We start from the raw sequence: 23,084 nt of genomic DNA, 5'->3' as shown, positions 1-23,084 counted from the left end.
GAGAATACTGAACTCATGCAAACACCAAACTCTGACTCCTTTTTTCCCCCTTCCGGGTGGAAGAGGGGAATAAAGCTGATCCTCGGTTAGGCAATCCTTCTACTAATTCTAGTTTTTCCACCCCAGGAGTCAGACTTTGGGTACACAAGCAAGTGCAAGACAGAGCAGGACCCATAAAGGTCTAAGAAAACCTTAGCTACTTCCATTTTCTGAGGTTCTCAGCACATTGAAAACTGAAGATGTGCTAAAAGTAGGTTTAAAGTAGTGGTATGTTTGCAATCTTTTTCCAAGGCACCATCCTTTTCTTTCAATCTTGTCGTGTGTCTCTGTGACCTTTACTTCAGGATACATTACAAACTGAAAGTTGAAAAAACCTTGAATTACAGTATTTTAGACCCTAGTTTATATTGGGTAAAGTCACAGAGGCAGGCTCCTAGGTCCAGAGCAGCGACTCTGCAGGAACGGTGACGGGTGGTTACACAAGGCTGCGCTGGCGACTCCGGGCTCGGTGGAGACAGCCCATACCGGTTCCGTCAGTGCCCCGTCGGGAACTCGCACTTGCAGCCAGGGGAACTGGCCCTACCCGATGGCACGCCAGACCTCCCACCCTTTCTACCGCTAGCCATTAGCCGTCTCAAAGAAGGGAACAGGATGCAGGTCTTGGGGCTAGGGTTCAAAATCCAAGAGCCGGACACGACTGGGGAAGGGACGAAATACACCGCAGCCTGCCCATTAAGGCACCGGGTCAACAGGGCACGGAAACCTCTGCCGGGCCGGCCCCGCCCCAAGGCGCGCGCCTGCAGTTCCCTATCCGTTGTGGCCCGCCCCCGCCCCTCCTGCCCAACCAACAGGCACTTCCTGCCTCACTCCCAGCCAATCCCCACACTCCACGAAGAATAGCCCTAGGGGGCGTATGGGAAGGTGATTAGAGCTATGACCACGTTGACCAATCGCATTTCGGGGCTGCCACGGGAGGCGGGATTTTGCGCTGGCTGGAGCTACTCAGGAGCAGGGGGCGGAGGCAGGGCTGGACTTCGTGCGGCGGCGCTCGATCGCTCGCGCGGCAGCAGCGGTCGCCTAGGCCTCTTCGTTCTGTAGCACGTGACGGTGGGGCCTCTTGTGCCGCTGTCTCCCCTGCAGCGAGGCGCTTGGTGTGCGGTCAAGGGGAGGCGCGGGCGTCGTCGGCGGCCCCCGGGAGGTTCGAGGTGAGGCGGGGGAGGCCTGCGTTTCTCTTCGGGCCTGTGAGGACCCCAGGGGCCTGGGTGCATGGCGCCGCAGCCGAGGAGTCGGACGGTCGGGGGCCAAGGGGTAGGGCTGGGTTTCGAGGGCTCAGGCTCTGGCCCACGCGCGGGTCGTGAGGGGCTAGGCCCGAGCCAGGACTGCCTCTGTTGGTGATCCAAGCCCAGGCCTCGCCGCCGGTCTCGGGAGGCGTGGCAGGTGCCCTGGAGCCTCGCTCCCGTGATTTCAGGGAAAACCAGTTTCTGCGTGTGGCTTTGCTTCTCGAGGCTTCTTAGGCCTTTTGCTGGCTGCTTGGGCAGCCGAGAGGTGGACTGGAGTAAACCGGGTAAAGGTCTGGGGTGGAATCGGCCTAGTCAATAACCGTAGTAGTGGGAAAAGGGGATATCGGATCGAGAGAATATTTATGATTAATATTACGGATTCGGTACTTGAAAATAGAGCCGCAGAGCGAGGACTGACGGAAACCTAGCACCCTGAAGAGTATGTAGAATGTACTAGAATACGCGGTGATTGAAAAACTTAAATCTTTAACACTTTCACCTGTTCTGAGGTGGGGAGTAATCCAGTCGGAAATTCACCCAGACACGAAAAGCAGGAAAGCACTCGAGCTCACCGTGGGCGGGTCGTTCCATAGTGAGGAACTGACCCAGAACTGGGAAGCGGCTGGCCCAAGGTCACGCGATGGGTTTTATGATCAGGATGGGACTGTAGTTGAGGGCTAGGCACTTTGGGAGTTAAGGTTAAGTGTGGTTAAGATTGAGGCCGTGGTTCAGGTCGTTCATTCGTTCATTCTCCATTTGTTGCTGTGTGAACTGTGAACTTGGGCAATTTGCTTACCTTTTTACCGCGGTGCTCCCCAAGTAATGGGTATAATACCTGGTAGAGTTACTACAATTAGATAGAGGTGTGTATAAAATAGGACGGTGAAGCCTGATGCATATTAACTGCATGACAAGAAATGATTGCAGTAAATTGCAGCCTGAGTGCCGGTGGTGCACCGCACGGACTGGCACCCCGAGCGCGCTCGGGGTTTGTAGGGTCCTGTTTCCGGGAGTGGGGGTGACGCGGCGTAGGACACAAGTGGACGCTGGTTGAGGGAATTTCAACTGAGCTGAAGGGCGGGGAGGACAGGAGTGAGCCACAGTTCAGTCACTTTACATCGGCATGAGGAGTGGAACGTTGGCTTGATTTTTGAATGAGGTGTTTGTTTTTTAATTTGAAAGGAGAGTTGTATTGATCTTTAAGGTCGCTCTGTACTAGTCTTTTTTTTTTTCCCCAGCAGTGTGCGAGGACCCTGAGCAGCATCCCTGCCTTGTTTGTCCATTTGCTGTCCTGACATTAGAGCAGAGGTGGAGAGCTCTGGGGAGCTCTCCCGGCTCCAGCCAGTGTGCAGTGGCGCCGGCCGGGCGCGGGATCAGCGCAAGTCCAGGGCGAACCGCAGAAGGCAGTGTACGTGCCCTACCACAGGCAGATTTTCTGACCTATCCGAAAATGGGTGTCGGTGTCCCTTCACACCATGCTATCTCAACTTAGCAGTTTCGACTCACATTATCTTGCAAGGACCACGACCGGTGAACGTTTTGACAGAAGTTGTTGCTGCAGTTTTGGCAATCAGGCTATTGCGTCCTTTTAGTTAGAGTTCGCTTTGTCCTGTATATAGTTTAAGGGGCTGAAGGGACGTTTGGTAAGCACCAGTGCAGGCCCGGCCCTGGGCAACCAGCTTACTAACCGCTTTGCTTTCCACATCTTTAAAATGGAAATGAGAAGTCTTCTGTATACCTTACCTAGGGGGGGCTGTTGAAAGGGACAAATAGGGTGGCAAATTACTTTTATAGTCCAATGAACTGTGCAAATAAAATTGACAGCTCAGAACAACAACTGGGAAATAATGAAACTGTGAACGTAGTTGTGACCTGTGGAGTGAAGTGCTTTTTAACAGCACCACATGTACTTTTAAATTAAGCTTAACTATGAGCTGTGAAAATTACTAGGATATTATTTATTTGTTTTTAAAATTTTATTTACTTTTAGAGGGGAAGGGAAGGAGAGAGAGAGAGAGGGAGAAACATCAGTGTGTGAGAGATACACGCAGGGATCTGTTGCCTTTCACTGGCCCCCAACTGGGGACCTGGCCTGCAATCCAGGCACATGCCCCAGCTGGGTATGGAACCAGAGACCCCTCTTGGTTCACAGGCCAGTGCTCAGCGACCTGAGTAGTTTACCCAATATGCCAAGTTATTAAATAGTTGAAGAGAGATTATGACTTCTGAGTTCCTGCTCATAAACACTACTGTATATATCTGTGACCTTGGACAGTTTGTGTAACTTCTCTTAGTCTTAAATTCCTACTGTGTCAAGTGGGAATGATAGAACATCCTGGGGTTCTTGTGAGGATTAAATTAGACAACATAATGTTATCTAAACCCAATAAGATTTAAAGTTTAAATGGCAATATGAATGGATAGCCTAAATGAAAGATTGCCTCAGCTGTTATTACACACTGCATTTTTAAAAATCACCTTTTTTAAGCCCTGACTGGTGTGGCTCAGTTGGTTGGCCATTGTCCCACAAAGCAAAAGGTAGCTGGTTCAATTCGCACTCAGGGCACGTGCCTGGGTTGTGGGTTTGGTCCCCTGTCCAGGCACGTGCATGTTCAAGAGGTAACAGAGCGATGTTTTTCTTTCTTTCTCCTTCCCTTCCACTCTCTCTAAAAATTAAAAAAAAAAATCACTTTTTTTAAAACAACCAATAACATTAGCAAGGTAATTTCTTCTGTTCCTTTTTCTGATTTCTTATAGACTAAAGAAATTAGAGTTGGACTTTACTAATTGCTTTTAAGAGACTTAAGTCCCCTAAACAAAGACCTAGAACCAAATGGCTTCACTGGTGAATTCTACAAAATACTTCATGGGAGAATTAACATCAGTTCTTCACAAACTCTTTCAAACAAATGGAAGAGGAGGGAACACTTGTCAGTTCATTCTGTGGAATCCTGATACCAGAACCATGCAAACAGTACATGAATGCTCACTTCAGCAGCACATGTACTAAAACTGGAATGATACAGAGAGGATTAGCAGGTCCCCGTGCAAGGATGATACACAAATATGTGAAATGTTCCATATTTTTTGAAGTAAAAAAGTATACAAGAAATGGAAACCTCAGAACGATATCTCTTAGGAAAACATGCAAACAAACTCAGTGCTAGCAGACAGAATCCAGCAACGTATAAATAGGATTTACTCACCAGGATGAACTGGGATTTTTCCCGTGAATGCAAGGTTGGTTCAACATAAAATAATAAATGTCGTATACCACATTGATAAAGGACAAAAACCACACGAGCATCTCGACAGACAGAATTTAACAAAATGCAGTGCCCTTTCAAAAAAAAAAAAAAAATGCAGTACCCTTTCATGGTAGAAACACTCGACAAACCAGGAATAGAAAGGAACTTCCTCAGTCTGATTAAGGGACAAAGAAATTGCTTACCTGGGATTTGTGATCCTCTTTTTAATTTCTTGTGGATTAAAGGAATCAGAGTTGGAATTCCCTAATTTATTTTGAGAACCAAATGGCTTCACTGGTAATTCTGCCAAGTAGGGGAGAAAACAACAATTTTTCACAAATGCTTTCCAAAATAGAAGAGGGGAGAACACTTCCTAATTCATTCTATGAGGCCAACATTACCCTGATAGCCAAGCCAGGCAAAAACTTCACAAGAAAACTACAGACCAATATCTCTTAGGAAAATAGTTACAAAAGCAGACTTGATTTGAAAAGATAAAATGTAAAAACTAAAATTTAATAAACTCCAGTAATTTGAGTCTCCATTTGTTTTTAAGATTTTTCTTTTTATAAGATTTTTTAAAAATTGTATTGTTTATTTTTAGAGAGAGAGAGAGAGAAACAATGGGAGCGAGAAATATTGGTTGGTTGGCTTTTGTATGACTTGGCCCACAACTCAGGCTGGTGGGGAATCAACCAGCGACCTCTTGGTTCACAGGCCACCGCTCGGTTCACTAAGCTGCACCAGCCAGGGCAAAAGATCTTTCTTTAATAGAATTCTTGTTTTTCTTTAATAGGTTCCTTCAATAAGAAACCCTTATGGAGGATAAAGTTTCTGCCTTTGAAAGGTGGCAAATTTAATATTTCTTTAGTATTTACCCAGTCCTAAAGTTGATCTAAATAGTTTTCTGAATTTGCTAAAATTTGATGCAGAATGTGTTTGTTTCTGTTAACTAGAATATTTTGTGTTCAAAGTCTCATGCAGTAATTAAATGTGTGTAGTAAAATAATATGGACTTTTTAAAGACTGTATGCTGGGAATAGAATTATCATTAATGAAAAAGAAAATTTGGAGAATTGATAAAGAATAATAATTTGTGATAGCTGGGAAAGAAATTGTAGATAAATGTAGACTTTTGCATATCTAAATGTTAACATTGTATATATGCAGCATTGCAAGGAAGTGTTAAGGAAGAAATCATACTAATGGGAGGAAAGCAAGTTTTTCTCATTATGTCTCATCATTCAGCTTTGTTGAAGCATGTTGGAGGGGTAGGCAGGCATATTAGACCTTTTGGTCCAGTATGAAAATTGAAAATATATTAACTGTGGTTGTACTTGCTGTATCAAAGAACAAACCTTTTGAGTACACCTATAAAGTACTGGACACTGATAGACTTTGTATTATCTTTTTATATTCTCACAGCAAGCCTTTGAGTTAGTAGTACTATTACCCACATCTGTAACGCAGAAATAGAAGATTCCCTAGAAGTTCAGTAAGCTGAGCAAGGCCAGAGAAGAGCAGGAGAGTCTGGAACCCAGTTTCTCTGATGGGACAGGTTATACCACCATATACACTGCACTGCATGTGTATGAGGGATTAACTTTGTGAACTTCAGTTTTAAAATAGGAAAGTTCCATCTCTAGAAATCAAGATAAATTCACTCTAAGAGTTAAGGGTGGATTGAAATATTAACAGTGAGTATATTAGATGCTCTTGAAGAATCCTCCTAACCCTGAGATTCTGAGAGCTGGGCTTTTGCTCTGTCCTTGGGAAATTGGGAAGCAAGCCAGAAAGCATTTATATTATAAATGGGTGTGTATTTGGTTCCTAGTTCTTGGTTTTGTGTACATTTTCCACGTGATCCCAGAGGGTAGAGATTCTCTGACTTGGATATAGGTAGATAATTATATTTGATTACTAAAAACAAAGCTCTAATTAACTGAAAGGAAAGGAGAAAGACTTTGCCTGAAGTTCATATTTCTAATCCAGTTCACCTTTTTGAGTCTTTTGTAGCATTGTGCTTTTTAGAAGACCAGGTCAATTTAAAGCTAGTTTTTAGATGACTTTAAGTTTAAAGAACCACCTTCAAGGATACAATTGTGTGTGTGTGTGTGTGTGTGTGTGTATACACACATATATATTTAAAAAGCTGTTAATTTGGAAATAATTACAGACCCACAAGAAGTTGCAAAAATAGTCCAGAGAGGTCTCTGTGACCGTCAGTCACCCAGCTTCCCCCAAAGGTGGCACCTTGTGTAACTATGGTACAATAGCAAAAGCAGGAAGCCAACACTGGTACAGTCTATAGACCTTACTCAGATTTTAGCAGGTATCACATGCCATTGTTTGTACATAGTTCTGTGCGGTTTTATCTATGCCAGTAATTCATTTTTTTTTAATTTTTGTTTTTTTGGCTTTTTTAATAGAAGGAAAATACTAGTAGGAGTTTAAATAGTGCTACCTAACTTATGTGTATTTTCTTGTAAGTTAGAATGCTAAAAAGTAGGTTATAATGAGTTTACTTTGATACTAACCATAATCCCCCCCCCAAAAAAGAAACCTTGACTTATAAACTAATAATACAGTATATGCATAAAGTTTGAAAACATGGGCAAATAAATACAGTCATCAAGGTCACCTTTAATCTATAAAAAATTTTCGCTCAGACTTTATGTATACCTTATATAGGAATGTGAGAGACCCATTTTTAGGAAAATGATTGATTTCTAGTTGGTGCTCATGACATTGAATTGAACTGTCAGCTAATGCTATGGGGCATCAGATGGATTTTCTCCTTTTACTCCAGAAAACAGTCTTGAACTCTGCCACCCAGGTTTTATCAAAAGCCCAGTTGTAAGACTTATGGATGAGTATTTGAAGGACATTCAGACTGTTCATTTCTCTGAAACCTAGATATTGTAAGTTTTATCTTTAGGTCAAGCTCTAGATTGGTGGCAGTTGGAACTTGAGCCATATAGCGTTGGCCCCCATAGTGTTGGCTTTATTGACTTGGTCTTTGTTTACAGAAGGGACATAAGACAAGGTCAAACAAGACTCATATTTGCATGTGACTTGAGGGTATTTTTGAGAATGGTTGTCCTCCTCAGTAGACTCATAGATGTTGAAAGATTTTCATGCTTGTAGTTTTTTTATACATTAAAAAGCTTTTTTATTTTAGAAGAGTTCTAATTTACAGAAAAATTACAAAGATAGTATGCAGAATTCCCATATACTGCCGTAACATTGTTTCCTCTGTATTAAGGTCTCATATTATGATCCATTTCCTACAATTAATGAACCAGTATTGAAACATTATTAACTAATGTCCATGTTTTATTCAAATATAATTAGTTTTTTAAAGTTATACTTATTTGGGTAACACTGGTTAATAACATTACATAATTTTCAGATATACAAGATTATAATTCGACACCTGTGTAACTGTATTATATGCTTGGTTTTGACTGTCAGTTGCTGGCTCTCCTGGAGGTCCATGTCTATAGTACAGCAATTTGAGATTTGGCAGAGACAACAATGAAATGGACCCATCATGTAGCACTGAGTCTCCTGATTATGAGTTTCATAGCCACCCAGCCTTTGCCTCCTAGTTCAAAGGGGCTCTGCTCTAGAGTTTCAGGTAGTAACCTTGCAATCTTAAAAATTATGAAAGAGAGAAAATCGCTCCTAAAAGAAAGCCAGAAAATGATGTGCCTCATTTTCTGCTTTCAAAGAAAAAATCAAGTCTGAGGGAAAGTGCTATAGCATTCAGGAACGCAAGAAACTTTGCCTGTAGAGAAGCTAATTTATTTTAGTGAACATGGGCTGTGGAGTAGAAGAGATGGGAAATGTGGCAAACGGAGAGTGCTGTTTAGTCTAAAGGTCTTTTTTTGTTGTTTTGTTTTTAAGGTTTTATTTATTTTTAGAGAGAGGGGAGGGAGGGAGAAAGAGAGGGAGAGAAGTGTCGACCGGTTGCCTCTTGCACACACCCCCAAAGGGGGACTGGCCGCAACCCAGGCTTGTGCTCAGACCTGGAATTGAACCAGCAACCTCTCAATTCACAGGTCAATCCACCGAGCCACACAAGCCAGGGCTAAAGGTCATCTCTTCATTCACTTTTATTCCTCACCATTCCTAATCTAGAGACCACCTGCTCTGTCGTTTGGGGGAAGTTGGGAGGGAAGTATGCTGTTTGTTTTTTAAAGGCATGATTGCCTTATTCTTGAGCTACTTGATGCATATTTCTTATTGATAATTGTAGAAGCAGTGTGACAACAGATAAGTATGTTCTCTGCTTATGATTCTGTAAATGTAAAGACAAATGAAAACTTAAAAAGGGACAGACTTATGAAATCCTCCTAAACATTAAAATATGTGGAAAATCATTTTGTATCTTTAAGACAAAAGCAGTATAGAATTACCAAGTAGGGTGTTTTGTGGTGGGAAATAGGAACCTTGACTTCTGATCCTCGTTTGGCCAATAACTAGTTTTCTTCAGGTCAGTTCCTGGACCTGTTTCTTTTCAGAAAGGAAAGTTAAGGCTAGCTTTCAATATTTCAGCTCCAGGATTAAACTAATTTTTAGAACAGTTTTAAATATACAGAAAAATTAGATAGTACAGAGGATTCCCATATAATCCACTCCCAGTTCCCCTATTAATAACTTAGTATATTACATTTATTACAGTTAATTAACCAACATTGGTAAGTAATTACTAAGGTCCATATTTAATTCAGATTCCCTTTGCTTTCGCCCACGGTCCTTTTCCAAGACCCACATGGCCTTCAGTCATCATGTCTCCTCAGTCTCCTCTCGGCCACAACACGTTTTTAGGCTTTCTTTATTTTTGATGACCTTGACATTTTTGAGGGCTGCTGGTCAGGCTATTTTGTAGAATGTCCCTCTGTTGGGACTTGCCTGGTGTTTTTCTCGTGATTAGACTGGGGATACGGATTTTTGGGGAGGAAGACCACAGAGGTTGAAGCGCTGTTTTCACATACCGTGTCGAGGGCACCTAACCACCACCATGACCTAGCGCTGTTCCTGCTGACCCTGATCACCTGGATGAGGTGCATTTGCCAGGTTTCTCCAGTGTAAAGTTAGCCCCTTCCCTGTCCCATATGTCCAGCCTCTTTGGAAGGAAGCCACTATGTGCAGCCTGCACTTAGGGAGAGGGGAGTTACGCTCCACCATCTTGAGGATGGCATTACCCGCACAAATTACTTGGGGTATTTCTGTATGGGAGGTTTGTCTCTCCTGTTCCATTTATTTATTTACCATCTGTTTTTTATCAGTATAGATTCATGGGCATTTACTGTGTGCTTTGGGCAAAATTTCACAGCACTTACTCTGCTGCTCCTGCGCACCTTTGGCTCTGGGAGCCCTGTGTCGTCCCCCTTTCAGACATCCCCAGCCCCGTTGGCAGTTTGTTTTCTTTTTGAATACTTCTTTCCCTTCTGGCACTACAGAATGGTCCCTGCTCCTCTAGTATGTATTCTGCTCAAACTCTAGAACCAGTCATTGCTTCACAGAGCTGTTTCCTCTTCTTGGAGATGACAGTAGAAACCATGATTAGTACTAGGTGTATTTGTTGTTACTGGGGTGTGGTTTCGTTAGGCCCTCTCAGCTGACAGAACCAGGGAATATATATGTGTCAAGTAAGTGGTGCATTTACACATAACTCAGTACTTCTGTATGTAACCTCTGTCTATTAAGCTAAACGAGATCATACTGGTGCTTCCAACTCCTGCTGGTTACCATGTGGATTATTCTGGCCTCTTTCCTTTGCTTATCTGCAAATTCCCACACCCAGCATGAGAGTGGCTCCCACCATCCGCCACGCAACACCCCTTTACTTCGCTGTGCAGTTCCAGTGTACAGATACAGGGGCCGCAGGATTGTTGGTCTGCATGTCTGCATGCCCGTGAGAAACAACTTACCAACCAAGAGCAGTGCTGCCTTAAGGTCTAGTTTCACAGACCGCAGTCACTTCCAGAGTGACTTTGCGCAGCATCTTTCCCTCTACCCTCTGGAATGAAGTCGTGTTATATGTCTGTAATGCATCAGATTGTTTCATTACATCCTGCATGCTATCCTTGGATCACTCAACCTTCTAGATGATTTCTTACATGTTTCATGCATTAAGATGACTTTTTGTATTGTGAAGTTTTATGGGTTTTGACAAATGCATAGTGTCATGTATCTATATATGGCATACAGTATAGTTTCGCTGTGCTTACCTAGTCAGTTTACCCCCTCCCCACAAACCTCTGGCAGCCACCGATCTTTTTACTGTATGTAAAACTCGCCTTTTTCAGAATGTCATGTAATTGGAATTATACAGCATGTTGCCTTATCAGATTTGCTTCTTCCACTTAGCAATATGCAGTTAAAGTTTATGCAAGTCTTTTTGTCTCTCTTTTTTTAAGATTTTATTTATTCATTTTTAGAGAGTGAAGGGAGGGAGATAGAGAGAGAGAAACATCAATGTGTGGTTGCTGGGGGTTATGGCCTGCAACCCAGGCATGTACCCTGGCTGGGAATCGTCTTTTTGTCTCTTGATAGCACATTTCTTTTCATTGCTGAACAATATTCCACTGTGTGGGTGTTCTAGTTTGTTTATTCATTGACCTACTGAAGAATGTTTGGGTTTATTCTTCAAGTTTTGAGTGATTATAGATAAAGCTGCTGTAAACATTTGCACACAAGTTTTTGTGCATTTGTAAGCTTTCAGATCAGTTAGGTAAATACGTAAGAGCATGATTGCTGAATCGTATGGTAAGACTAGGTTCGGCTTTGTAAGAAAGATATTGCCAAACTGTCTTCCAAAGTGGCTGTACTATTTTGCATTTTTACCAGCAATGAAATGAGAGTTTCTCTTGCTTTACATCCTTGCCATTTTTTAAAAAGTTTAGCTCTTCTAACAGGTATATGGTGGTATCTAGTTTTAATTTGCAGTTATATAATGGCAAGTTATGTTGAGCATCTTTTCACATGCTTATTTGCCATCCGAATATCTTCTTTGTTGAGGTCTCTGTTCAGATCCTTTGCCCATTTTTTTTTAAAGGTTTTATTTATTAACTTTCAGAGAGAGGGGAAGGGAGGGAGAAATAGAGGAAGAGAAATATCAATGTGTGGTTGCCTCTTACATGCCCCCTTGGGGGGACCTGGCCCACAACCCAGGCATGTGCCTTGACTGGAAATAGAACCAGTGGCCCTTTGGCTTGCAGGCCAGTGCTCAATCCACTGAGCCACACCAGCCAAGGCTGAAAACAGGTTTCCTTTAAATGAGACCATTCTGGCTCCCTCACATGGATGCCTTCTTTCTCTAAGGTTTCTTGGTCCGCAAAGCTGGGCAAGGTGGTGTACAGTTGTACCCTCTCACTAAACCCTGCCTGAACTCCCTATTCCAGATCACTGGTTAGTGCTCTCCCTGTTTTTTGCCTGTGTCACACCTCCACATTATTAAGCTACCTACTAGTGACATTCAGTCTAATGTGATAGTAATATAGGATTTGGAATCTTTGATTTCAGTTATTAGTTGTGATAAGGAGTAGGGTATTTTAATTTCACAAATTTTTAAAAAAGATTTTACTTATTTATTTTTAGAGAGAAAGGAAGGGAGAGAAAGTGGGAGAGAAACGTTAGTGTGTGGTTGCCTCATGTGCCCCCTACTGGGAACCTGGCCTGCAGCCCAGGTGTGTGCCCTGACTGGGAATCGAACCGGTGACCCTTTAGCTCGCAGGCCAGTGCTCAGTCCACTGAGCCACACTAGCCAGGGCTTCACTAAGTTCTTAATTATGTAAAATAAAGGCTTACATGAAAAATGTATGTGAAAATGCTTTATAAACTGGAAAACAAAGCACAAAGGGATTATTCATAAATTCTACGCACTAGTTCTCAAAGTGTGGTTCCTGAGGCAGCAGCCTAGAACTCCTTATGAAGCTGAAATTTGGGCTTCGGGCCCAGCCCAAGTGCACCTAGGGTGAGGCCCAGCAGACTGGTTCCCGTTTGTGAAGCACTGCACTATTACATTATACTTAAAAACCAAAGGGCAATTGTGTTAGTCTGCTCGAAACAGAATACCAGATTTAACAATAGGGATTTAAACACTAGAGATTTATTTTCTCAGTTCTGGAGGCTGGAAGTCCAAGGTGAAGGCATCTGCAGGGTTGTTTTCTGTTGAGGACTTTCTCCTTGACCAGCAGAGAGTGGCCATGTCTCTGTGTCCTCATGTGGACTGGCTTCTGTGGGGGCACGTCTCGTAGGCGGGCACTAATCCTCCCAGAGCAGCACCCCACCTTTGTGATCTCTCTTAACCTTCGTTATTTCCTTGAAGGTCCTGCCTCCAGATGGAGTCACATCAGGAGTTAGGGCTCCAATATATGAATTTTAGGGAAACATGATTAAAAATAATTAAAAATTGTTGAAAAACATCAGTCCTACCTTTATTAAGTAGTTAGCCTACTAGATCATTTCTCTGACTAGATTTTCTTTGAGCAACAGCCTTGCAGCTTCAATACTTAGTCCTAATTAATCCATTCGTTTTGTGGTTTATTCGGTTACTACTGGTTTTACCACCTTTTGTTTTACTTTTAAAAAGTTGATACATTGTTTAAACTGTGTTTTGGATTAATTGAGTTTTGTGGCTCATCCTTGGGAATCCCACCACCATTATAGCCTTGTTTCTATGCGAGAGAGCCCGGGAGTTGCATAGAGTTGGTTTAGATCAAAGTGTTGAATCAGTCTGTGTAGTTCTAGAGAACCTCTTGTAGTTGTAAATAGAAAAGCAGTGTTGCTATGCCATGCATATTATTCTGACAGCAGAGATTAGAGGCCTTTCTAGTGAATTACAGATTACTAGTGTTTTTTAAGTATGTAAGAAACTATAGCAGAATGTTGACATTGAAAGTTTGGCTGGGTGTAGTTCTGCAAAGTGAAAGGTCACTGGTTCAATTCCTAGTCAGGGCACATGGCAGAGGCAGCTGATTGACGTTTCCCTCTCATCGATATTTCTGTCCCTTTCTTTCTCCCTCCCTTCCCTTCTCTAAAAAGAAATAAATTTTAAAGAATCTTAAAAGATAATACCTATCCTAGGAAAGGTTGTAGACAACTTCATTCACACATTTGTTTTCTGTGCTAAGTGCTCAGTGTTTAGGCATCCAGTGGACTCCAGTCTTTTTTCTTTTTTTTAAAGATCTTGTTTATTTTAAAGAAGACAGGGAGAGAAACATCAATGTGCATTAGATACATTGACAGGTTGCATCTCTCTCACCCTCAACTGAGGACCTGGCCTGCAACCCAGGCATTTTCCCTGACTGGGGAATCGAACCTGCAACCTTTTAGCTTGATGGCTGGCGCTCAATCCACTGAGTCACACCAGCTAGGGGCCTTACCCTTTTTTCATTTTGTGAACCCAGTCCCGAGACATGTTAAATAAAAGAAACACCACCGAATAATACATAAAAGTCTAGTTCTACTTTACTCACTTTAAAGGATTAGAGTTAGTAAGGAATTTGGCATTAAATTCAGCACTAGGATAACTTCATTGACATTTTTTTCTAGACAATTGGTCAGATGCTGCAATGGTTGTGAGTTGGGGCCATTGAAGTTTATGAGGGAGCCCCTTAGTTAAGTTTCTTTCTTTGTTTTTGTTTGTTTTGGGTTTTGCCTGAGGAATAAAGATCTCCATTGTAAACAAAAAAATTGAGCTCAGTTTTCTTTTTATTGTGGTGAACACATATAAGCTGTGCAGTCTTAACCATTATTAGGTGCACAGTTCAGTGGCATTGAGTACGTTCACATTATTGTGCACTCATCACCTCCATCTCTTTCTGGAACTCTTCTTGTCTTGCAGAGTTAAAACTCTACTACATACTACCTGGTCATTTTTTGCATCTATGTGGCTCAGTTTTGTTTCGGTGTTTTTTGTTTTTTTTTTTAATCCTTACCTGAGGGTATGATTCAAGAGAGGAAGGGGAGGGGAGAGACACATGGATGTGAGAGAGAAACATCCATCGGTTGCATTCCATACCCGCCATGGGGCTCAGTTTCTCCACCTTCAGATCTGTGGTCCTTGGAAGTAGGATCCACTTCCTGTAGTATTTAGGAAATAAAGAGATAAAAGTAACTGGGCCTTGGTTTAATTTTTTTGTTGTTGTTTATTATATTCTTGTTGAGTCTTCAAACACTAGAACTATTTACACTTGATGATATTTAAACTACAGCAGCAGTGTGTGTGTTAAGTAATTTTTTTTTATCCTCACCTGGGACATGCTCATTGATTTTTTTTTTTAGAGAGAGGGGAAGGAAGAGGGAGAAAGAGAAACATCGATGTGTAAGAGAAACATTGATCATTTGCTCCAGTGGTGACCAAACCCAGAACCTAGGTATGTGCCCTGATGGGAATCTAACCCTTGCCCTTTTGATTCATGGGATGATGCTCCAACCAGTTGAGCCATGCCAGCCAGGGCTATATTAAGTATTTAATGTGAAGCTAGTTTCTGTGTTATCATTTTGTTATTATGTTTTAATTAATACAGGAAAGGTGCTTTTCTCATTTGTCAAGCTTTTTACAAATGCAAGAGGTTAATTTGAAATTGTATTTGAACATTCTAGCTGTGTGTATGTAGCCAACGTGATATTCAACATGATACAAGGACAACCGATTTAAAAAAATTTTTTTTTTAAATTTTTTTTAAGGTTTCATTTTATTTATTTTTAGAGAGGGGGAAGGGAGGGAGAAAGACAGGGAGAGAAACATCAATGTATGGTTGCCTCTCACATAGCCCTCACTAGGGACCTGGCCTGCAACCCAGGCATGTGCCCTCACTGGGAATCAGCAACTCTTTGGTTCGCAGCCTGTGCTCAATCTATTGAGTGACACCAACCAGGGCAGGACAACTGATTGTTGTTGTTGTTGTTGTTGTTGTTGTTATTGTTTTAGGACAATTGTTTATAGTTGAGTTTTATTTTGAAATTTTCTTGAAATTGAATCCTCTAAACTGATTTTAGAAAAACCCTTGATTCTCTGGGCTTCCTTTATCTGTAAGATGAAATGCAGTATAGTTCCTTTTAGTTCTGCTTTGAAAGCCATGATTTTAAGTGAGAGGAGTTGGTGGTCTTTATGAACGTTTTTGGAGGAGGTGATACATTTAACCCACCTCACTGTTTTTATATGTAGATCATGGAAGAGAAGTGGTTGTTTTGTGTGCTGCTGGTCCTTGGCGCTGCAGTCATTGGAGCTCACGAGGCCCATGACGAGGACGCAGTTGATATTGAGGATGACCTCGATGATGTCATTGAAGAAGTAGAAGACTCAAAATCGAAGCCAGAGACCAGCACGCCTCCATCTCCAAAGGTTTGAAGTGGTCTTTGAATCTTATTTGTTTTATTTCTTGAGGTAATTAAAGGATGAAGGTAAATTTGGATACTTTTCAGAGGGAAAGCCAGTCTGCTGAAATATGTATTGATGTCTGTGGCAGCCTTTTACATCTTGCTAAAGATAAATTACAATATATGAACTGAATTCAAGGGCCAGCAAGGAAAATTTTGTGGTAATTGAAAGCAAATGAAGAGAATATGTCCTACTAAAAAAGGAATGTTGTTGAAAATTTCAGTTCTTAGTTGATTTTTATGTTTGACACAGGTCACCTACAAAGCTCCAGTTCCAACAGGGGAAGTGTATTTTGCTGATTCCTTTGATAGAGGAACTCTGTCAGGGTAAGTGCTTCTTAGGAGAAAACTTAGAGGCAAACATATACATAGGGGAATAGTGGGTTCCTTTTAGGATAACATGGTATATACTGAAATGGTGATGATGATTTTATATCCCCAGTGGTCATGCCCATTTAGGAAAACAGTCTTTTGGAACCTGCGGTCCTCACTTCCATTTGCTCTCTTCTACCCTGTATTTTGTTATTTGAGGAAAAATTTCTTCTCTTGAGTCTTAAAAAAGTGGGATTATTTCATGGGTTTGATACTTTTTCTTACAGGTTTGTGAACCAAATATTGATGTGATCATTACTTACGTGACTTTTAAAAGTAGAGTGGTTGAGTAGACAAGGAGAGCTGGGTAGATCCTGCTTTTATTAGTATTTACATTGTTTCTTTTTACAGGTCAGCTATCATTTGGACCTTAATTTTGGGTTTGTCTTAATTACAGGTGGATTTTGTCCAAAGCCAAGAAAGATGACACTGATGATGAAATTGCCAAATATGATGGTGAGAGTGTGTTTGATTTAAGTAGAACAGCAGACTGAGGTTTGAAGTGTTGTTTCCATGACATTTCCTAAGACTCATTTAAAGGGAGTATGTATGCATTTTAAGATTGTTTTCCTTAGAAGTTTTGCTGTCTTTGTGTGTTCCATTAGATTTTATAGGGTTAGACCTGTTTGTTTTACACCATGAAATGGAAAGATAATTTATCACCTGTTGTGTTGTGTGTTGGAAATGGAAGGTCCTTTGAAAGCTTTGGGAAAGTGAATATGCTACAGGTTTTAAAAAACTGTATCCTGGTATTTGTTAAATACATGTGTGTGTAATATGAATGGGCCAACTCTGGAGAGTGGAGTAGGTTAAAATATGTCAGCACGGCAGACTTGTACTCCTTGGAGTTGTTGTGCACCATGTGAAAGGACCCCTGAAGGTGTAGTTAAGGTGTGGGACTTTGTGTGTCTTGTAGGAAAATGGGAAGTAGATGAAATGAAGGAAACTAAGCTTCCAGGTGACAAAGGACTTGTACTGATGTCTCGGGCCAAGCATCACGCCATCTCCGCTAAACTGAACAGGCCCTTCCTGTTTGATACCAAGCCTCTCATTGTTCAGTAAGTGAAACATTTCTTTGATAGAAACTTTCTAGGAAGGGTGACATCAGAAGACATATTATGAAACTGTGACTCTACATAAAACAATTAGGAGAATTACTGTGTATTATAAGAGGGATTTTCGAGTGTATCTAAGCATCCTGTAATCGAATGTTATTTTCATTCCTAATAAATTATTTTGAAAGAAACTGGCTATTCTTTCTCCTTATAGCAAATAAACTTCTGGATTTTGCAAAAAGTATTGGGTTGCCCAAAACGTCTGTATATTTTTTTTCTGTAAAATAAAAGTCGCATTTTTCATTTTTACCAATAACTTAATTGATTTGGCTATTTTGAGTATGTCAGCTATCTCCCACTATTGGCTTCTAGTGGGTAGAGGCTGGGGGGCTGCTGAACATTTTTTAACACATAAGACAGCCCCACGGCAGGTATTTGGCCAAAATGTCAGTAGTGCCAAGAAACTTTGCAAACCACTTTTCACACATTCGTTCAGTCAGTCACAGCACCTTGTCCACATGCTGCACACATCTTTTTTGTATGTTTCAATTGTTTTCACCTTTCTTGAAATAATAAAGCATAATATACCAAAAATGTTACATATCTTCTTCTATCTTTGATATTAAAATGGCTGTATAAAAATTCACCAATTTTGATAAGGTTTTTTTAATGCACAGATATGACAGCTGTCAATCTAACAGAATCTTTTGAATGAAGTTAAAGACAACTAAGCACTACTAGAGCCGTCATATGGAAAAAATTAAGTGAACTTTTTTCAGCCAACCCAATACTTACTAGAAATCTGCATTAAGCTTTGATTTTATTTTACTTATTTACTTTGGGGGGGATTTGGAAATTATTCAAAAGCAATTACAAGACGGAATCTCTCCTAAGGATAAGCATACGACCTATGCTAAAATGTGAGAAACCAGATAAGAAAAGGGGTAATAGATAAGAAATTTGATCTTTTAGAGTGCCATGTGGTTTTCTGCTTCTCTCTCTGAAATTAGGTATGAGGTTAATTTCCAAAACGGAATAGAATGTGGCGGTGCCTACGTGAAACTGCTTTCCAAAACCCCGGAACTCAGCTTGGTAGGTAACTTCCCTTTGACAGTGGGGTTATTTTATGCGGGTACCCGTGAAAGAAAATCTTGTAAGAGCCATAAAAATAAAGGCCAGTTCTGCCACTGAATCATTTCAGAGGGCTGGGAATATGGTGACAGTGACATTTCTGTGCTTTCTATTGGAGATGAGATTCGAGTTCAAAGCTGCTTGTCTATTCCTGGTCTCCACTCAGTGGCTTGTTTCTTCGTTTTGTGACAGAAGCAGTAACTGTCTGGATGTGTGTGCATCCCTTTTTTTTTAGGCATTTCCATAATCTTATGTAAAATTTCCTGATGATTTCTGTTTATTCCTTTTCACTGTTACCTATACGGACCTCAAAAACTAATCAGCTTTGCTCTTTAAAAGATTTCAATTACAGTTGACATTTGGTATTTTACTAGTTTCGGGTGTATAGCACAGTGGTTAGACATTTATGTAGTATATGAAGTGAATCCCCCGATGAGTCTAGTACTGCCCTGACACCAAATATAGCTATTACATTCCCTGTGCCTTACTTTACATCTCTGTGACTGTTCTGCAGCGTGCCAGTTTGTACTTGTTAATCTCTTCCTCTTTTTCACCCAGTTCCCCGACCCCTCCCATCTGGCAACCCTCAATTTGTTCTCTGTATCCATGAGTCTGTTTCTGTTTAGTTCCTTTTTGTTCTTTAGCGCCCACATGTAAGTGAAATGATACGATACGTCTTTGTCTGTCTGACTTAATTTCACTTAGCATGATACCCTGTAGGTTCATCCATACTTCCACAGGATCAGCCCCCCCGCTTAAACGATATTATTTATTTATTTATTTTTAGAGAGAGGAAGGGAGAAAGAGAGGGAGAGAAACATCGATTGGTTTCCTCTTGCACGCCCTAAACTGGGGACCTGGCCTGCAACCCAGGCATGTGCCCTGACTGGGAATCCAACCGGTGCTCAGTCCATGGAGCCACACCAGCCAGGGTTCAGCTTTCCTTTTAATGTGACAATAGTTTATTTGGGATTTTATGAGAGGAAATATCACACTTTTGAAATGTTGCTTCTTAATTTACTTAATGTAACCCACTTTTTTTTCTGAAGGACCAGTTCCATGACAAGACTCCTTACACAATAATGTTTGGTCCAGATAAATGTGGAGAGGACTATAAATTGCACTTCATCTTCCGCCACAAAAACCCCAAAACAGGCGTATACGAGGAAAAGCATGCAAAGAGACCAGACGCAGATCTGAAGACCTATTTTACTGATAAGAAAACACATCTTTATACATTAAGTAAGAAAAACCATTAATTTGGGGGGGTTTTGTGGCATACAGATTTTATCCTTCATTTATTGTAAAGATTACAACATGTACAGAAGACCTAAGCCTGCAAATCAGAGTCTCTGTTAACCTAATATCTTAGTGGTGAAACGAACTTAATGTCTCAGCACAAAAAGAAGCCTCTTTCATAGTTTGAATTGGGAATTGGGGGTTTGGGCAATTTTGAGAATAAGCTATTGTCCCATAAAGAGCTTCTTGGCTGAGGCCCTCATTTCCACTCTTTGTTTTCTTGTTGAAAAATATTAAGTAATAGAACATATAGTAGAAATATATACATAGTGTTTTTTAAATTATCTTTTAGTTAAAGTTTGCTTGGATGCTCCAACACCTGGACAATTGAATGTAATCATTGGACATTCAAATGGGATTTTTATTTTATTAAAGCTTTTCCTGCTGATTGGAGATTACATATACACACTCCCCTTTTTTTTTTTTTAATCTTTGCTAGAGGATATGTTTATTGATTTTCGAGAGGAAGGGGGAGAGGGAAAAAGAGAGGAAACATTGATGTGAGAGAGAAACATCAGAAACATCAGTCAGCTGCTGCCTTCCGTATGTGCCCTGACTGAGAATTGAACCTGCAACCTAGGTATGTGCCCTGACCAGGGATCGAACCTGTAATCTTTTTTCTTGGTGTACAGGACAACACTCTTAACCAAGTGAGCCACCTGGCCAGGGCCACATGCCTCTTTGATTAAAGAATACAGTAATCTGTGTTCTTTATAGCAAAAGTAATACATATTCAATATAGAAATTCAGAAGATAGAAATAAACATGAAGCTATTCAAAATTATCTGAAATAACATTGTGATATGTATTTGATCATTTGTGAATAAACACGTATAAAATAAGCACGGATGGATGTAATTTTTTGTTGAAAGTTGAATATCTTGTGGTACACTTGCTCTTTAACTTCACAAAGTGCGGGGATCTTTCCATGGGTGTACGACGTGTCATTGGCAACACTGCCGATGAAATTGTTTATCATTGAGAACAGTGGCCTGGCACTCCATGGTCTTCCACAGTCTTCTGGATGTGCAGTGCCACAGTCAGCCGCCAGCCAGACATGGAGGCGTGGGACCCAGGCTTTAGCACAGTCACACTTAAGATAGCTTTATGGATTTAAAATTGTGTTTTTTTAAGTTCTCCATAGGACTCCAAAAGTACAACCATGAGTACACATGGTTTGATAAATAAAAGGTTGGTATAGTTTCAGATACTGGTAACATAGATGGTAGTAATACCAACTCAGAAAAATGAGGAAATGGACCCTTACTGGGTGTGACTATAATAAATAAAGCTGATTTGCCTGCACTAGCGCATAATCATTTGTGTCAGACTGATATTACAATAGTTTTACTTTTTAGAAAATTTTAAAAATATTCGTAAATGAAGTCTTTTGTTGTTTTAAATTTCATCCATCATCTGTTTTAATTCCTAAAATTCTGAGGAACTAGCTTTAGGATTTACAGATAAGGAAACTAAGATTGACTTGCACAGGGCTCCAAGACTGTGTTCTGACTTCGTTGCCTGAGGTCTTTACTTCATGCTTCTGCTGTCTGTTAGAAATACAGTCTTTTGTATTGTAAAGACAGCTTGGGAATGAGCAGTTAATTAACTTCTTAAAATTTCCTTTCCTTTTTTTCAGTCTTGAATCCAGATAACAGTTTCGAAATACTAGTGGACCAGTCCCTTGTGAACAGTGGCAGTCTGCTCAGTGACATGACTCCTCCTGTAAACCCCTCGAGGGAAATCGAGGACCCGGAAGACCGGAAGCCTGAGGACTGGGATGAAAGACCAAAAATACCAGATCCCGATGCTGTCAAACCAGATGACTGGTGTGTCTTTCAGTGCGGTCGAACAAATGAATGTTGGTCTGGATGTGGTAACTTTAATAATTTGTGGTACAGTGCACATGGGAGGGAAAATGTGGGCACCTGCAGCCAAAAGGGGGCCATGCAGACCATCTGGATGGCCTCCCACCCTCCACAGGGCAGAGTCCACTCTTGTCGGTGGAGCTGGCCTGTGCTGACGCAGTCGGGTGATGGCAACACCTCAGGCCTCTTGGCCTGGCCTTTCACATGCTTCTGTGAATTCACATTGAAAGCTTGAGTCCTGAGAAATTCTTTTAAAAGATTTTATTTATTTATTTTTAGAGAGAGGGAGAGGGAGAGAAACATCAGTGTGTGGTTGCCTGTTGTGCACCTGCTTTTGGGAGCCTGGCCCTCAACCCAGGCATGTGCCTTGACTGGGAATCCAACCAGAGACCCCTTTGGTTCACAGGCTGGCACTCAATCCATTGAGCCACACCGGCAAGGGTTGAATCCTGAGGGGTGTTTTTTGTTTTTTTTTTAAGATTTTATTTATTTATTTTTAGAGAGGGAAGGCGGGGTGGGGGGGAGAGAGAGAGAGAGAAACATCAATGTGCGGTTGCTGGGGGTCATGACCTGCAACCCAGACATGTACCCTGACTGGGAATCAAACCTGTGACGCTTTGGTTCGCAGCCTGCACTCAATCCACTGAGCTACACCAGCCAGGGCCGAATCCTGAGATTTTAAATTTTAATTTGAAAAATAATCTTTATCCTATTTAAATAAAACTCAAGAGCTCTCTGTTCCATTTCGGGCAGTGGGATACTTAATTACCCACAGGGATATGAGCTGCCCACACAGCTCCAATTCAGCAGGCAAATGAAGTTGGCATGCATGTGGTGAGTGGCCTAACAGCAGGTGTTACTTGGTGACCAGAGCACCACGTGTGCCTCATCCAGGGGTGGTTTTGTGGAGCTGCGTCAGTCTCAGACATGACAGTGGGGTGGGAGCGAACTGAGCGGTGGCGGCAGGAAGTGGCCGTGCTGGTCAAAGCAGTGCCATGAGCAGAGGCGGAGGAGCAGGAGTGCACGCAGTGCTCAGTGCAGGGAGCCAGTGTGCAGGTGCACACCGGAACGTGATGAAAGAGGAAACTGGCTTTGGGAATAGCAGGAAGTAAACAAGGAGAAGTAATAAAACTGATCTTCCATTCATAAGTGTCCCCTTAGGTTTAGCAGTGAAACTAGTTGGTGTTTTTCCTCTCTTAAATTAAGGTGTGGGTTCCTGGACTCGTATGATGTGCTAGTGTGAATGCCGAGTTTATTTGTGTATTTGGTGAACATTAGATCTGGACTCAGCCTTGCTTAGTATCAGATTCCCTAACCAGCTATTTCATTTTGTGGATGGCGGGGTGAATGTTCTGTTCGAGAGGGTCAGCTGAGTGTAATGCAAGTTCAGGTTCTCTCACAGTTAATTTGAAATGAGCATAGTTCAAAAATAAGCAC

At 41.4% G+C, this 23,084-nt stretch overlaps 1 protein-coding gene and 1 non-coding gene across 6 annotated transcripts in view; both read left to right on the top strand.

Moving 5' to 3' along the window:
- The first annotated feature begins 1,025 nt into the window (after positions 1-1,025).
- Positions 1,026-23,084, top strand: part of CANX (calnexin) — a 34,623-nt gene continuing 12,564 nt past the window's right edge. Inside the window, exons 1-10 of one of the 5 annotated variants that reach the window (XM_045825840.1) lie at positions 1,027-1,205; positions 2,522-2,688; positions 14,825-14,916; positions 15,711-15,887; positions 16,176-16,249; positions 16,692-16,750; positions 17,211-17,352; positions 18,360-18,441; positions 19,530-19,722; positions 21,419-21,608. In XM_045825840.1, the coding sequence (XP_045681796.1) occupies positions 15,714-15,887; positions 16,176-16,249; positions 16,692-16,750; positions 17,211-17,352; positions 18,360-18,441; positions 19,530-19,722; positions 21,419-21,608 (914 nt within the window). In that variant the 5' untranslated portion in view covers positions 1,027-1,205; positions 2,522-2,688; positions 14,825-14,916; positions 15,711-15,713. Of the gene's footprint in view, positions 1,206-2,518; positions 2,689-14,824; positions 14,917-15,710; positions 15,888-16,175; positions 16,250-16,691; positions 16,751-17,210; positions 17,353-18,359; positions 18,442-19,529; positions 19,723-21,418; positions 21,609-23,084 lie in introns of all 5 variants that reach the window. The other 4 variants (XM_045825836.1, XM_045825847.1, XM_045825835.1 and 1 more) reach the window with 4 other exon arrangements.
- On the top strand, positions 4,263-4,368 carry LOC123813288. Its single transcript, XR_006784717.1, has one exon. It is a non-coding gene; the product is annotated as a U6 spliceosomal RNA (small nuclear RNA).

The sequence above is a fragment of the Phyllostomus hastatus genome, unplaced genomic scaffold, assembly GCF_019186645.2.
Source record: "Phyllostomus hastatus isolate PE091 unplaced genomic scaffold, TTU_PhHast_1.1 phas_contig_150, whole genome shotgun sequence".
Taxonomy (NCBI): Eukaryota; Metazoa; Chordata; class Mammalia; order Chiroptera; family Phyllostomidae; genus Phyllostomus; species Phyllostomus hastatus.
This window is presented reverse-complemented; position numbering and strand designations above follow the sequence as displayed.